General features: G+C 43.3%; 1 protein-coding gene across 4 annotated transcripts in view; it reads left to right on the forward strand.

Annotated features, from left to right (window-relative positions):
* The window catches only part of LOC119165924 (ATP-binding cassette sub-family C member 2), a 1,429,043-nt gene that overhangs the window by 58,558 nt on the left and 1,353,964 nt on the right, over window positions 1–16,521 (forward strand). For 3 of the 4 annotated variants that reach the window (XM_075882663.1, XM_075882665.1, XM_075882664.1), the window contains one exon: window positions 15,474–15,637. The exons of the other annotated variant lie outside the window; for it this stretch is intronic. In XM_075882663.1, the coding sequence (XP_075738778.1) occupies window positions 15,482–15,637 (156 nt within the window). In that variant the 5' untranslated portion in view covers window positions 15,474–15,481. The remainder of the gene's footprint in view (window positions 1–15,473; window positions 15,638–16,521) is intronic. 4 annotated transcript variants of the gene reach the window in all.

Consider the following 16,521-nt stretch of genomic DNA (forward strand, 5'->3'; position numbering starts at 1 on the left):
CCCCACTTTCAGCTTTACCACTATTCACTTTTACGTGTAGAAGCATCTGTGCATATTAGTGTACGATTGCAAGTGCCATGTTTGAGTCTACACCATGGTGGTGGTGAAAAAGTGCTTCTCTCTTGAATCATGCACCTACCAAGAAGTTTGAAATATGCTGGGATGCTCAAATTTCAGCGTTTTTACCAAGTTTTCTTGCTTAGCTAGAATACCCTAACCAATAGGCCACTACAATGGGTGATACAAAAAATTATATAAGCCCAGTCAGACAAAAAAGTAGCAATATTTATCATTTACTTTGAAGGATCGTTTTGTAGACATGTATACATCAAAGATGTACAATCTGCTGTGTGAAGCTAGTGTAAAACATCGAGCAAGCCCCAATCTGAAAGAATCAACTGCACTTATTAAATGACAACTGCTGCTGGAAACACAGCATTGTCTATTTGTGGAAGCTCACCTCTAAATTTCTTCTCCAGTTGCATAAATTTGGTGTACTGGATAATTTTATAACATGTCTTTCACAGGTTGCCTATTGGTCAACAAAATGATTACTTTAGGCCTTGAGTAAAACTCACTACTCTCAAAAACCAATAAGACGTGCTAATCTTATTCTTCGAGAGCATGCGTAAGCAGCTCATTCGCAGTTGAATTTTTTAATCCATAAAAACAGCCATGCAACAGATAATGTATCACAAGTAATTTTATAAATGCTCAATAAGCTCTGAACTGCTGGACTGTAAATATGTATAATTAAAAAATGCAACTTATTGGAGAAGTAGCTAACAGGAATATATGCATGGAAGGCTTATTAGTTGGATCAGTATGTTTGCATTCGTAAGGATGAAACCTGCACAGACAAAATGCATGAAACAGACAAGAACTGATAGGTCTGCCTGCTTTCATTTACAGCCACCTGTGTCGCCATCCTCATTTCGTTTTTCGCGAGCGTGTTCTTTAGTGGCTAAATATGCCTACATCATTATCATCTGTGCTGTATCAGCTCAACTGAAAGTTTTGTGTGGGTGTTTGTTGGTACACTTTAGCTGAGCTTTCATATGTAACAATAGCACCAAAACCCTACACCAAAATATACAGAAATATTCTATTCTACAATATTCTATGTGCCGCACTACAACGGTGCAAAAATGCAAAAAGATGTGTGCAATTGAGTGTGGCTCTTCAATCCCTTATCAAAGCACATCAACATTTCTATATCCTGATTATCTACGATGTACTGGTATAATAATAAACAAACCTAACAAGGCATAAAAATCGCAAATCACTGACCAAACAAGGAACATCTAAAGTATTTGGTTAGCTGCACAATTTTTAACGAAACACATATCACGCCGCTGCAAAGCGCAGGCATGAAAGGGGTACTGATACAAATTTGAAGTATTTTCGAATTGTTGCTTTAAATAGTGTATTTACTCGCATTAAAAACGCACCCCAATTTTCAGTCATTGAAATCTGGATTCTTTTCTCCCGCGTAATAAACGCGCCCCATTTGTTCACTGCAGTCCCGCTAACTGACAACTGGCGCCTCCTTTACCGTTGATCTGCTTCGTTGTTATAATAATAATAATAATAATAATAATAATAATAATAATAATAATAATAATAATAATAATAATAATAATAATAGTAATATTATTATTATTATTATTATTATTATTATTATTATTATTATTATTATTATTATTATTATTATTATTATTATTATTATTATTATTATTATTATTATTATTATTATTATTATTATTATGGCAGTTCTTTCGCCCACCTCGGCTTGCCCACACCCTCCCCCCCTTTTTTTCTCAACCGCTGCCGCATGCCGTAAGGTCTATCTGCGTGCGGCACATCCCCCGTTTTCTTTAACCATGCGCCACAGCGAGGTTCACGAGCACTGCGACTGTTGAGACATCGCAGCTGATAAGCACACAGCGAGCGAAGGTCACGAAGCTACCGGCGCCAAGAGACGGTCGCTTCCTGCAATTACGAGTATCGCAGGCAGGTCGGGCGTTGGCAGGCAGGCACGCACTTCTGCACTTCATTGTTCGCATGCACGAAAGCTTACCTTTTCAGCAATAGCACGAAATCCAAAAGCGTTCTCCGTGTAGCTCCCAGCGTACACTCCGTTGATTGCTTGATCGGAAACACTCTGCTTGCGGCGTGCACAAGCTTCAACGAAAGCCGTTGACGGAGGACACACACTCCGCCGCACCGAAGTTGTTCTGTACTTGCCGACGCGCCAAAGATTGCAGTGACTCGTACTGTATCTACTGTAAACGCGAGTTGAACCATGCAAGCCGTATAAGTACACATCCTGGACAAAGCAAGTTAATAGTGAAATAATAAACCACCATCAGCCTGCAACAAACACGCACACGACATGTTACCACCCAATTCAAAGTCTGCTTGTTGACGATGGCGATGCGCAGTTGCCCCGAGACCTCGAAACCGAAACCGAATTCATAGCAGCACCGTTTTATGATAAAATTTCTAAGCTATCTCAAGCCTCCAAGATAGTGTGTAAATTTTATGCTTGATAACATATTTATTTGCTAGCAGAGCTTCAAATTCGTTTTTTTTTGCCACTGACGTGTGCAGGCAGCAAATGCATAGCCTTCGTAATGCACATTTTTCTTTTCCCGAGTGAGGCGTGATTGTGGCGATGTTTCGACATTTTGGAGTCAAAATTTGCTACTTGTGCATCATAGATATAAATGAAAGGTTTGGGAAGGGCGGCGGGGAGGTTGTTCCATATTTCACACATCTCCACCCCTTTCTTATGTTCGTTTGAGGAACTTTTTTTATTCAAAATGGGGCAAATCTAGAACCGAAAAAAGCTCAACTAAGCCGCTTTGGCATATACATGCTATCAACGTTTTTCTAGAACAGTGATAAGTATAAATAGTGTTTTAATATTACTGTTTTAGAGGAAAGGTTAACGTATGTACGAGCCAATTGAGTGTCATTGGAGCTACTTTCGGGTCAGGATTTGGACCATTTCGAACAAAAAAATGAAAGCTCCCGATTTGGTTTCTCAAGTATGCAACCACAGGCGAAAATGTACATGCAAATGGGTCAGGCCCCCTTTTTTTCTCTTTCTATCCCCCTGCATACATGAATCCTAGCAACACCCCTGCTGTGCTATTAGCTTCTTTTAAATAACACTCTGTCAATCAGTAAGAACCTGGGGTCTATGCTTTTCTTACCTACAAAGTATGAACGACGCTTGCTTTTATTTCAAGTCTTAAACTGTGTGTGAGCATAGCATTGTGCCATTATCAGTGCATTGTAACGCCACAGTAACAATTACTATCAATGACAATGCTGCAACTAGTCAACTAGTCTCCATTCTTGTGGCACGGGTACATTGCACTAGTGTTGTCTACGATCGTTCACGTGTATATTAAGTGACGCGCAAGGGTTCATATCAAGGATATAAAAAAGAACAGTAAGTGCCCACAGAGTGGTGCATACCATTGTACGAGTTCACCTGTGCTTAGCGGAGGTGCGCTGAGCTCGTCCTGCGGCGCGGCATGCGTGCACAGCAGCTGCATTAGAGTAAGCTTAGCCTGGTATTTGTAAACATGCCTAGTTCCACGGCAATGTGAGTGCTGGAAACATTCAATTTGAACTCATCCATGTTCATATATCTAAATATACTTCACTGAATAAATCAGGGACTTGTGTATTGATGCGAAATAATTCAGTGTGAGGAAATATGTGGACCCCCGTTAAAAAAAATTGGCCCCGTATCCGCATGTTTCTCCAAATGTCGTCGAAAGACGATAGTCTTGCGTGTGCAGAGAGTGAACAGGAAATTTATTTGGTGTTCTGCGCAAGAAAATTGGTGAGTGGGATTCTGAAGGCACTGCGTTTAAGTGCCTCGAGCCTGCAGTGGAGGCGAACGAGAGCATCAAGTCACGTCACACATGAGACATGAGCGTCATCTGGTAGTTTTCTGAAAAAAAAAACAAAGCACATGCCTCTGAGACGGGTGTGCGCGCCCATCTCAGAGGTGATAAGGTGCAGAACGCAAGGCGACGGTAGGTGCCACCACCGTCTCGTCTTAGCAAAGCGTTGGAATTACTCCCCGTTCCGTGCAATCATTGCATGGTCCGCGCAGCGTGATAGTGATAAGCGCTACGGTCCTTAAAATTACTCATGTATGCTTTTTCTAGTAAAATACGCACATGCAGAATATATACGTGCTGTTATGGCGCCGCAGACATGCGCAATGATTGCTTTTTAGTTGACGATTGCACAAGCATGAACGCTCAATCTTGAGCAACATTGGTGGGTGCTGCGAATGGGGTCGGCCGTTTCAAGTACCAGATGCCGTATAGAGTGGACAAACAGACAAATGTGCAGGCGGACAGACAGACAGACCAAAATTTTCGCGTCAAAAGTGCCCAAGAAAGACTATCGTTTTTAATAAACCAGAAGCTCTGGTACAAAAAACTTTGTTTGATTTCAAATGAAAAAGCACGCATGATAGCCTGTCGAAAACCGTGTGTAATCGTTTCATGTTATGTTTAAGCGCAACATAATCTCTTTTACCGATGTCTGTGAGAATTAGGGAAGAAAGGACATGAGCAGCAGCAAAATATTTTTAGTAAGAATCCCCAAAAAGGTAACCCATAAAATCAGTTGTTGAACATGTGAGAAATGCTCTGAATAATGTGAATAGGGGGTGGTATAATAAATATAATACATAGCACGATATATTTTGGCGAATGATACAGGAAATGAAAACAAAGGCCCAAACATTGATATTTTTACCAGAACTTTGGCATGCGGTTTGATTGCATCCGTTGAGATGTAATATGTATTGATGCTCTAAACTATATGCATATATGATGGGTGTAGCATTCAAGAAAACACCCTTGGGTGTAATTTGCTAACATACACCTATAGTACACCTAAAAATGATAAATGGGTGTACAAAAGGTGGAATTGCGGAAGTTACACCCATGCGGATAAGTTTGGCAGAAATAATAGGTGTAAGATGGGTGATTTATTGAAAAATACACCCTTAAGGCTGTGAAATGATTTGCAGTGTACCTCACGCGCAGGTGCAGGAAGTTCGTGAACCAGCTTGCACAATAGCTTTACCTTTTAGAAACAAATAACGCGTTTTCGCTGCCGAGCAGTTGAAATCGTGAAAAGAATGCCGATGCTCAGTGTATTCTTGAACTGGTTCACGTAGTGCACGTGAAACGAATGGACCTCTAGCCACCGTCACCGCGCTCACGCGGTGAAGAGCAGGTGGTCGCGGTGCTGCGTTGCATCAATATGCCAATCATTCGACTGCTTTGGGGTTGTTTTTGAACTACTGAAGCCGTAAGTAAACAGTGTCGCGGCTGACAGCCTAGACAGGTGGCATCCGCACACTCGTGACAATACGACGAGCTATAGACATACAAGATTTACGCGTGGGAGCGAGACGTACGGCCGTGGCAGGGGGGTTCCATAGTGTGGGACCTGGTTTTTTGCCACACGTGTTCAAGGCTTATTGTGGAAGCGTATAAATGTTAAAATGAGTTGGTTGCAATGAAAAATGAAAAAATTGCTGAAACAAGATGTAGCCAATGAAATCATTTGATAAATTTTTACTGTCCCTTAGTACCTGCTTACTTACGATAAAAAACCTGATCCTCTCGGAAACACACAACTATAGTTGTGACACTGTAAAATTAGAAATGACTGGTGCTTACTTCATTTGTGTGCCTTGAATTTTCCACTGTCTTCTGCGATGCCCGCAGTTCTTTAAAGTAATACAAATAAAACATCTGGCTTGAAGAAATATACTCTTGTAGAAATTTCTTAAAAACCAAAGTCACCCTTAACGATAATTCAGTATTCTTTTGCACTATCTGCCTGTGATGTATTCTTTGTTCAATTTGTCATTGCAGTAGCCTACTCAGTACCATCGCAATACAGTTGGGAGCCATGCACAGGTTGTGAATTCTGTTTTTTATATAGAACTGCAATTACTCAAGTCTCCCTCATTTTGTTTCAAATGTTACCCCCGGTCACGTGCAAATCATACACTTGCAGTATTTTTGAGAATGACTGCTGCGCAAAGTCCGGAAAACTTCGGGAGCTATCACGAACCCACACTAAAGAAACAAGTAACTGGGCAGTTTATTTTCAAACAGACATACTCAATGGATAAACAAACGTTTCATCTTTTTAGGCCTCTTACTGCAGGTTAAAATAGGACTGGGCGTATTAAGAGCACTTGATAGTTTAAACTCGCAATTACTAACGTTATGCATCGATCGGGTAGGCGAAACAGGTGGTAGCCTCGAAACTGCTTAAAATATAGGCAACAACCTACGGCCGTACTTTCAACAGCGCAATAAGCCGACCGGATTAAAACTTCGCATGCGTTTGACAGCCGTGACAAACATCCTGCGGGATATAGGGGAAAAAGCGAGCCCTGACGCTAGTGATGCTGCTGCAAAGAAATACGTCTTTTGTGCAGTCTGTCCACGCAGTTTGCCAGAGACTGTTCATTACGGCTTCAGTAGTTAGGAAACAACCCAAATGCAATCTGTTTCACAAAACACACAAAATAACAAAGGTGCTCGGAGTAAACCCCCCCCCCCCCCCAAGCAGTTTGCACGATACTGTTTACTTACAACTTCAGTAATTCGGAAACAACCTAAAAGCAATCTGGTTCACAAACACCCCACACCACACAGTTGCTCTCAGAGCACGCCCGACGTAGTTTGCTCGAGACTGTTTACTTACGGTTTCAGTAGTTCCGAAACAATTAAAAGCATTCAGATTCGCAAAACACACCACACACACAACTGCTCCCAGTACACTGCCCCTTCCTTCTTCTTTATGTCCGTCTTCACCGTCCATTTTGAACGAGGCGACTAGGCAAGACCAGCGTAGGCCTACCGGCGCTACCGGTGAGTTCGTAGCAGCCTTTGCTGCAGGCGTGGAAACTTCTAAAAAGCAAAAAATTCTAACTGAACGCGCAAATGACATTTTCAGAAGTGGCGGTCAATGAGTGCCGTAGCAGACGACATGGGCGCCTCTCCTCTCTCACGCCCGTTTGCCAGCATGCGGTTCTCAAGTACTCAGCCAGAACAGGGTATTGAACTTGCTTACACAGTACTGGACGGCTACCAACCTGGAGTTGCAATTTAACTGCTTGTTGTGGCTGATCACTATTGGGACATCACAACAGGTAGAGTGAAGCACATCAATGATATGCTTCTAGCCTCAGAAACTGTGTTTGGATGAGTGCTGCAGGGTGCAGGTACAATATCGTCTGCCTGAACGCACCTGATGAGCATCGGCGTGATGCACATCATCCTTAACCAAGAACCCTATGACGTTCATGGTCAACATGAAAGAAAGCATGAATGAAAGGGGGACAAAGCCGATATAAACTACCATCCTATAACAGTGACATCAATATTTAACAGGCTGGTGATGCAGATAGTGAAGGAAATACTACAGACATAGTGGAGAAGGAGGGGGTGCTGGGAAATATACAAAATGGGTCCCGCCAACGAAGGTGGTTGGAGGAGAATCTGTCTTCATTGATGCAGTGTATTGAAATAGCGAGAAAAAACGCAGGCCCCTGTGGCTGGCAATTTAGATATCAAAGTAGCTTATGATAGTGTGACTCAAGAAGACTTGTGGGCAATATTGGACACATTGGAGGTAGAAATGGAATAACTAATGTTCTAAGAGACATCTATAAAAGTAACAAGGAAGTTATCAAATGGGAAGAACAAGTATCTGAACATATAGAAATACAACGCGGGCTTCGACAGAGATCTTCCTTGTCCTCTTTGTCATTTATGCTATATCTACGGGGACTACAAGCCGAATTAGGGGAGATTCGATTCCGCTTCAGTCTCTGTTTTGCCAAGAAAGGAAAAAAACGTTGAACAGTCATTAACAGCATTCATGTACGCAGATAATATAGTAATATTAGGCGACAACGAGAAAGATCTGCACAAATTGATAGTTTGACTTTAAAGATCAGTACGCAAATATAGTAAGTATTAATTACAATGAAGACAGTGAGCATAAGATACAAGAATTCACGCTAAAAATAGTTCATATATACACTTATATGGGCGTATGAATAAATAACGGGGCATGCACTTAAGAGAACACGCAAGATACGCAATGCTGAGGGTAACGAAAATGCAGCTGTCATGAAAAATAGGGCGTCGTGGCACTTCAGTAGGTATGATGTTGTGAAAGGTGTCATGGTCTCGAGTTTGACGTTGGGCAATGCGATCTTGTGCATGAAATTAGAGCTTCAACAAGATTGCAAATTAAACAACGTGGCAAAGGTATACCTGCTTTGGGAGACCACGGGAATATCCTAAGTCATTGGGTACAGGATGATATGGAATGAACATCGTTCAAGTGCAGGGAAGCTAGCAGGAAGGTAGAATTTGATGAGGAATTGAAAAAAAAAACGCAAAAGAGTGTCAGGCTAAAAATTCTTAAGCTACTTGTACATGAAGAATGTTGGTACTAAATTGAGGAAACGACGTCGAAAATTCTCCAGCAAGCACTTAGACAACAGCAAGCCAGAAGGAAACAGTGGTTAAGAAGGAGGTGAAAACTCTGTTTTCTTCACCTCACACACAAAAAATAATTAGAAATTCATCAGTGGAGACCTACCCAAACTTTTAAAATGGTAATTGCAAAAGAAAAAATCTACGTTAATTCTCAGAGTATTCCTCTGCTGTTCGAGGTCAGAACAATAGTATTGCGGACCAAGACTTACCGAGCTAAGTGTGAAGGCACTCCCTTTGTATATGGCTACTTATGTAGTAGCCATATACCTTGCACTATGTAGTGTGTGTGGATAAGAGGAGGCAATGAATAAATATTTGTTAATGTTCTGCGAAGGGCTCCACCCTATAGTCTACAGTAATGGCGTGCAATTTTTCAAATCATTGGTGTTCAGGGACAGTGAAAACAAAATAGACTTCAACCGGTTGAAATAACCAGAATATGGCTAACTGATCCATCCATCCGTTCATCCATCCATCCATCCATCCATCCATCCATCCATCCATCCATCCATCCATCCATCCATCCATCCATCCATCCATCCATCCGTCCATCTGTCTATCCGTCCATGCGACCGTCCGCCGTCCGTCCGTTCGTTCGTCTGTCCGTCCATCATGCCCTTCGGTATTTGCTCGGTGTTTGCTACTTTTCAACGTGTTATGTATACGGTACAAGCTCGTGTACTTGAATGACATCGTCGTGTTTTACTCGACGTTACTTTGAAGCTGAACTTCAAGCTATCAAGACCTCTGGGGTATCCCTGGAGTCAGAGAAGTGCAGATTCACTTACAAAGAGCTCTTGTTCCTAGGGCTTGTGATTAGAAAGTTAGGGTTTCATTTCGACCCAACAAAACAGCCAGCTGCACTGACTTCCAACCAGCCACGATAAGAAAGCCGTGCGCCGACTTCTCGGCCAGTGCGCCTATTACAAGCAGTTCTTCAGAAACTGCGTATGCAATGCCAAAACACTCACTAAACTTATCACAACCGGCGTAGAGTTCAGGTAGGAAGCGCCATAGGACAAAGCATGACAGTAAGTAAAATGACTCCTGCAGACACCTTCATTACTCGTGCATTTGGAGGAGTCCGCGAGACAGAAGTACGCAGCGACACATTCAGTGTAGCACTCGACAACAATCTTGTTCAGAGAACTGATGGGTCAGAAAGAGTCACCAGTTATGCTAGGCGGTTGCTCCTAAAGCGCAGATTCTAAACATTTTACAAGAGAGAAGGAGTGATTTGACATCATACGGGCCACATCCAAGTTCCGCCCCCCCTTTTATGGCAGGCCATTCAAAGTTGTGTGACCTTACTTGGCTAGCTAACTTGAACAACCTTTCGGGGTTCACCTTGCACGCCGGACCTTAGGGCTTCTGCAATTCGACGTTACCATCGTTTACAAATCTGGACGACTCTCATGCCGACTACATGCCTCGTGCCCTTGTCGAACTACCTCCCCCCCCCACCAGACTAACCGAATGATGAATTCTTTTAGAGAACCATAAGTGCCAATGATTTCGCTGACTACAAATGAGCGGACCCAGAACTCAGGAACCTTCTTGAATTCCTCGAATTTAAGAACGCCACTGTTCTGAAGGAATTCGAAACAAGAGTAGTGTTGATCTTCCTGCAGCACGGGGTTCGCTTGTTTCCCCTTCCACATAACACTTCTTGCTGGTCCCCTCCGCAAAGATGCAAAAAGTTCTCCATGCCTGAAAAAGCTGCACGGCGGCTTGACACCTCTGTGTTTCCCGTACGCTCGCAACAAATCAGTAAAAGTACTGCGCGTCACGACTTGCCTCAAATGTCGTCATTACATAGCGGCATGCCGTGACTGTCAACGACGAAAGACATCGCCGACCAGACGAGCAGGCTTCCGTCAGCCGATTTATCTACCTCACCGATTATTCCAGCAAATCAGTACGGGCCTGCAGGGACTCTTTCCTACGTCGAAATGCGGAAATAAGTGGACCGTTGTCACTACCGACTACCTCACCCGCTTTTCGAAAAGAATGAACTAAAGGCACTGTCGCATAGGTAGCAAAGTCCTTCGTTAAAGACATTGTCCTGCATCATGAGCACCAGAGGTCCTCCTCACTGACAGAGGTACTGCCTTAACTGCTTAGTTAACTCATGCGGTCTTCGCATACAGCCATACAAGTGCTGCCGGACTGCAGCATAGCATTCACAGACCAACGGCGTCGCCGAGTGGCTAAACAAGACGAACGCCGACATGTGGCCATGAACATCGATGTCGAGCACAAGATGTTGAACGCCATCCTTCTGTGCGTGACCTTCGCATACAACACCATTGAGGAGGAGACGACACAGATGTCACCACACATTATAGTCTATCGAAGGAATTCAGCCGGACGCTAGAGGTCACGCTACCAAACGTCGCTGACGAAGAAAACCTCGACGTGATTGCCAACCTTCAGTGTGCTAAAAAAGCCCGAGAACATGTCCGCCTGTGCATCATGAATCAACAGACGACTGACAGCGGCCGTAACAGTCGTCGATGACACATCATGGAATACCAGCCTGGCGATTTCGTTTCGGTATGGACGCTGATACGTTGACATGGCCTCATTGAAAAACTTCTGCGACAGTACTTTGGACATACCCCGTAGTTTGACGTTTCGGCGCACTCGACTATCATGTCGTCCCCGACGGTATCACGAAGATTGTTATAGCACGAGAACAGAACAACGATACAGAGGCAAGAAGGACACGAAGGACACAAGTATTCGTGTCCTTTGTGTCCTTCTTGTCTTTGTGTCGTCGTTCTGTTCTCTAGCTACAACTATCGTCATGTCAGACCAACTAGCCAAGCTGCCACACTTCTAAGGCATCAAAAACTTTCCACGGTGACGTGCGCGGCCTGAACTAGTTTATGCCGTGCGCCTCAAGCCATTTCATGCACTTTTACTAACTTAAGGACTGTGTTTTGTTGTTTATTTGCTAGTATGTGCTTTATTGTTTGTACATATTTATTGTGCTCCTTTTTACTGTATTGTTGTTCTCTTATTGCCCATGTATTATCACCCAGTGTTCTGTTTCAGGCATCGGCATGATGCTTTTCAGAGGGGGGCAATGCTATGCGCGTTTCTTATTTACACATATGTTTCATTCGGGCCCAGCCACGGTGGTGTAGAGGCTAAGATACTCGGCTGCAGACACGCAGGTCGTCGGACCGAGTCCCGGCTGCGGTAGCTGCATTTCCAATTGAAGCGGAAACGCTGTAGGCCCATGTGCTCAGATTTGGGCTCATGTTAAAGAACCCCAGGTGTTCGAAATTTCCAAAGCCATTCACTACGGCGTTTCTCATAATCATATGCTGGTTTTGCGTCGTTAAGACCCACATATCAATCAACCATGTTTCATTCGGTTTTCGCCCCAAAAATGTTCTGGAAGGCTCAGCGCAAACTGCGTCTCATTGTTCTAGCAAGTTCACGATATTTGATTATCACTGTGTTAAGAGCGCGCTGAAGACCCGGACACTTCAGCTTATTCCGAAAATTTCGCAAAGAACGGTGATAAGGCTGAAATATTTGACGGCACATGTAAAAATACCGACGCGTTTGGCCACTTACCAGTTGCTCGATGGCCCATGCTCTGCTCGATGCTATCAGTACCACTGTCTTGCTGTAACCTCACTTTTCTTTTCCGTGGCTACAAGTTCGGTCCATCAAAGTGTTTAACCTGAACAGCCGGTCTCCTTCCTTCGGCCACTTCATGACGCCTTGACTATATTATCTTTAATGATGGGTGACTTACTCTTCATTTTGACAAGAAAGCAGGCATAGGTTTGCACCCTAAGACAGTAGTCACTCATGCAGACTCACTGCCATTTTCAGCCATCACTGACGCATACTCCCGCGTACTTAATGATTGATTAAAATGGGGCTTTACCATCGCAAAAGCAACGGATGAATATGAGGGACACCGTGGTAGAGGACTCCAGAAATTTCAACCACCGGGACTTTTTTCACGTGCCCCCAAAACTGGGCACATGGGCGTGTACAGCATTTTGGCCTCCATCGAAAATGCAGCTGCCGCAGCCGGGATTCGATCTCGCAACCTGTGGGTGAGCATCTAAGTACCAAAGCCACATACGACCGCGCCGGGACTCCCGCGTACTGATTCAACGCGTACTCGTCCACACTCTTGCTTATAAATACTGACACTCCAAGCTATGCACTCGCGTTTTCATTGGCTTATCTACTCGTTCACGTGTATACTCATACCCCAAGCTATTCGCTCATTTTCATCCTTATGCTAGCTTACACTCTAAGATATTCGCTAATGTTCGCACCCACAAGTGCCCCCTTCCTCGAGTACTCACCGACGTTTATGCTCATGCGTACTAACACCTTGATGTATTCAATAGTATTCATACTCACGGGTATTGAGAGCTTTGTGTATTGCGTAGAAGGACTGAATAATGGGACAATTTCAGGACCTAAAAAACGACATTAAGAACGTATAAACGCAAAAAATAAAGCACCACTCAGAACTGATTTATTCATAGGAAAAAAATGCGAGAAATATACACACCACAACACAAGTGTCAACTGCACTGCCTCACATAATCATACCACAAAGTGACAACTCAAGTTTCCGGAACATGAGCTGTCATTTTAAAGTGTTCGGCAGCACATTTTTCTGCCCGGTGCTATTTCGGCCCATTCGAGTTAAGGTTTTCACGTGTTTCTGTTCCTATTAACACGCAAAATTGCGACTCAACTTGCCGAAACCAACCTACCATTATAAAAGATGCTGTAAAGGAAGACTCCGGGAGTGTTGACTATCCGGGTTTTTTAACGTGCACCTAAATCTAAGCACACATGCCTCACACTTTCTCGCCTGCATAAAAACTATGGCCGCCCAAGCCGAGATTCACTCCTACGACCTGCGGGTCAGCAGCCGAGTGCCCCAGCCACTTAACCCCCAAAGCGGGTAGTGTTTCTCTTCCTGCCACAAGCTCAGATGCCCTGGCCTGGGAAGTAACGAAAGTGTTTTGAATAAAGAAGAAAGGCGACATGTGTGACCGTAACAGACCGGTGTTTATGAAGAAGTCTCTGTTTTAACATTGCTCCTCATGGCTTGATTAGATATACCAGACTACGTTTTTGTAGCGATTACGTGAAGCATTGCAGTTAGCCCATGCGTGGTCTGGTGTGTACGTTGTCCTCATTTAAACGATAATATTATCAGAGGTTTTACAACTGCACCAATGACATGATTCTGAGAAATGCCGTAGTGGAGGGCTCCGAATATTTTGGCCATCTGGTGTTTTTTAACGTATACTATCATTGCAAAGTACAATAGGAGAAATATTTTTATTATGCATGAATGGTAGTTCATTCTGTATACCTTTGCCATACGACCGAATTAAGTTTTTTTTTCAATAAATGGCAAGTATACGCCCAAGAAGCACATTTCACGACACAATTTTTTGCAAATTTGTGTCATAATATGGCGCTGAGAGACAAAGTAGCTACGGCGCGCAGTAGCTAAAGTATCGCCGACTATACATCATTTCGTCTTCACCGTAATGTGACTGCCGCGGCCGGGATGAAATCCATGAACTTCAGGTCACGAGCTGAGCCCTGTAGTCACTGTTCCACAAAGGTGGAGTGCTCTCTGCGTTTTCTCCTTACGAATAAGTAGGTTGCAAGTGCACTCATCTTACTGCTCCTACAGTATTATTGTTGTGTTTTAGTAGTCTAAACTGGTACCTCAATATGATGTCCCTCGACTACATTTGAGACAACTACATGTCAGAAGTATTGAAAGCTGGGCTAGTTGCTTATCGTACATATTTTTAAAACAGTGCAACAATAATGAGGACAAAAAAGAAAAAGGGAACACTTGCACCTGAATGCTTATTGAAAGCACAAGAAAAAAAAGACTACTACAATCCACACACCGATGGGACCTCATTACAATAAGACAGAAGTGCAACACCACCAATAATATAGTACATCTCAAATACGAACAAGCCGAAGAGAAACAGATCACGTGTACTCTCTAAGACGAGCAATTTTAAGATACCGTGCTATCTAGAAAAACTTACTCGCTGTCGTGTAGGGCACTGGAAAATACACAAATACATTGTTCTACGATATTGTAAGTCTCAATTAATTCTCGTGTGATTTGATCGTATTTGTGTTGACAGAAGTTTAGCTTCAGAAAACATAGGTGTTCACTCACATGTCTTCCAACTTGTTGCACTATGCCAGTGCCACCCTGTTTTTTTGTTGAAGTTGAGGAGTCGTCCATCGACCAAAAATACATCCAACTGTTCAAAGTTATGCGACATAAACAATGCTAATAGGAACAGCCACATTTTTCAGGAATGTTCTAGAGAAGATGGGAAGAATGCGAGCACTGACAGAGACTCTCGTCGAATTGGACGTAAGATTAGCGTTCGAGTGTCGCCGTGGTGAACTAAAACGAAAAAGTGACTTGAAGGCAAACGAATTTCGTGGCGCACAACCCGTATGAAAAATACGAAACTAGCAGGCCAGAAAGCTTATTGCAAAGCATATGACCTGCACCGAAAAAACAGTCTAGCTATTTCAGTTGCGATGTACGCCATACATAAACAAGTAAAATTTTCATAGTAATTTGTGGTTCACTACGATTCTTTATTACTTATAGGTGCATTGCGGACAGATATGCTCAGTGCTGAAACATTTTACTCACAAGTCCTATCTGCAGATAAGCCTGGCACGCGCCCTGAGAAATTCTTCATAGACTTAGCGTACACAAACTTTGTGGTGATTGGGTGTAAAACAGATACCTTTCTTGCTTAACTTCAGACCCAACTTTCCTATGATTACCGAAAAGCCGGATGCAGAGTGGTTGCTCATGACTAAATCACGCATCAGAATGCAGGATGGTCGCCAAACTGACGCCGGAAAATGTCTCGTCCGTGTTGAAGACGGGCGCCCTGGCCGCCATGGTGTTGGCAGGTTGGGTTGAGCTAGGCCGCAAGAAAACTAGAATTTGCGGTCGCATTCGTGGAGCAACACTGCTGGATATCGTTCAGCTGGTGAGCACACCGTTCTATTTTAATAGCTTAGGAGTGTATTGTGTGTCTACTCTATATAGGGTTCAAATAGGCCATTCTCCTTGCAGATAGGCCATACCAACATTTTTTTTTCGAATGCATACGGTAATGTGTAGCATGCTGATACAATCTGTGGAACAACCTTGATACTTTGAAGTTTAAAAAGAGGCTGTTGAATTTTTATTGAGCAATAAGCATTTAGATGGTGATTTAGATTACAATTTCTCAGAGCTTATGAAGCACTCCAAATAATTATGCAGAATATGCATAATGAACCAAAAGCACTTTGAGAATTTCTTTCTATAAATCTAGATATCTATATATTTTGTTAAGAGGCTTCTGATCGTTTTCTTAACTCAATCCACAAGAATTGATATGTGGGGTTTAACGTCCCGAAACCACTATATTATTATGAGAGACGTCGTAGTGGAGGGCTCCGGAAATTTTGACCACCTTGGGTTTTTTAACGTGCACCCAAATCTGAGCACATGGGCCTACGACATTTCTGCCTCCATCGGAAATGCAGCCACCACAGCCGGGATTCGAACCCGCGCCCTGCGGGTCAGCAGCCGAGTATCTTAGCCACTAGACCACCGCGGCGGGGCTATATCCACAAGAAATAGGTGCAGGATGTGCAAAAGTAGGTTTGATACTGACCGCTTGAGACACAAATAGAGAGTTTTCAAATAGTGTTTGCAAACCAAGTATCGCGTTTCGCGTACGTCGTATGCTGACCTCCAGCGGGCTCCCAGTGGTGCAAGATAACGCTACGCTCGCAACATGCACTAACTAAGCTTATGCCATGCGAAAAACTTCCTAATAACGTTAAGTTCTGTCACGTTAGCCTACAAACTCTTCCCCTCAGG

The sequence above is a fragment of the Rhipicephalus microplus genome, unplaced genomic scaffold (assembly GCF_043290135.1).
Source record: "Rhipicephalus microplus isolate Deutch F79 unplaced genomic scaffold, USDA_Rmic scaffold_13, whole genome shotgun sequence".
NCBI classification, from domain to species: Eukaryota; Metazoa; Arthropoda; class Arachnida; order Ixodida; family Ixodidae; genus Rhipicephalus; species Rhipicephalus microplus.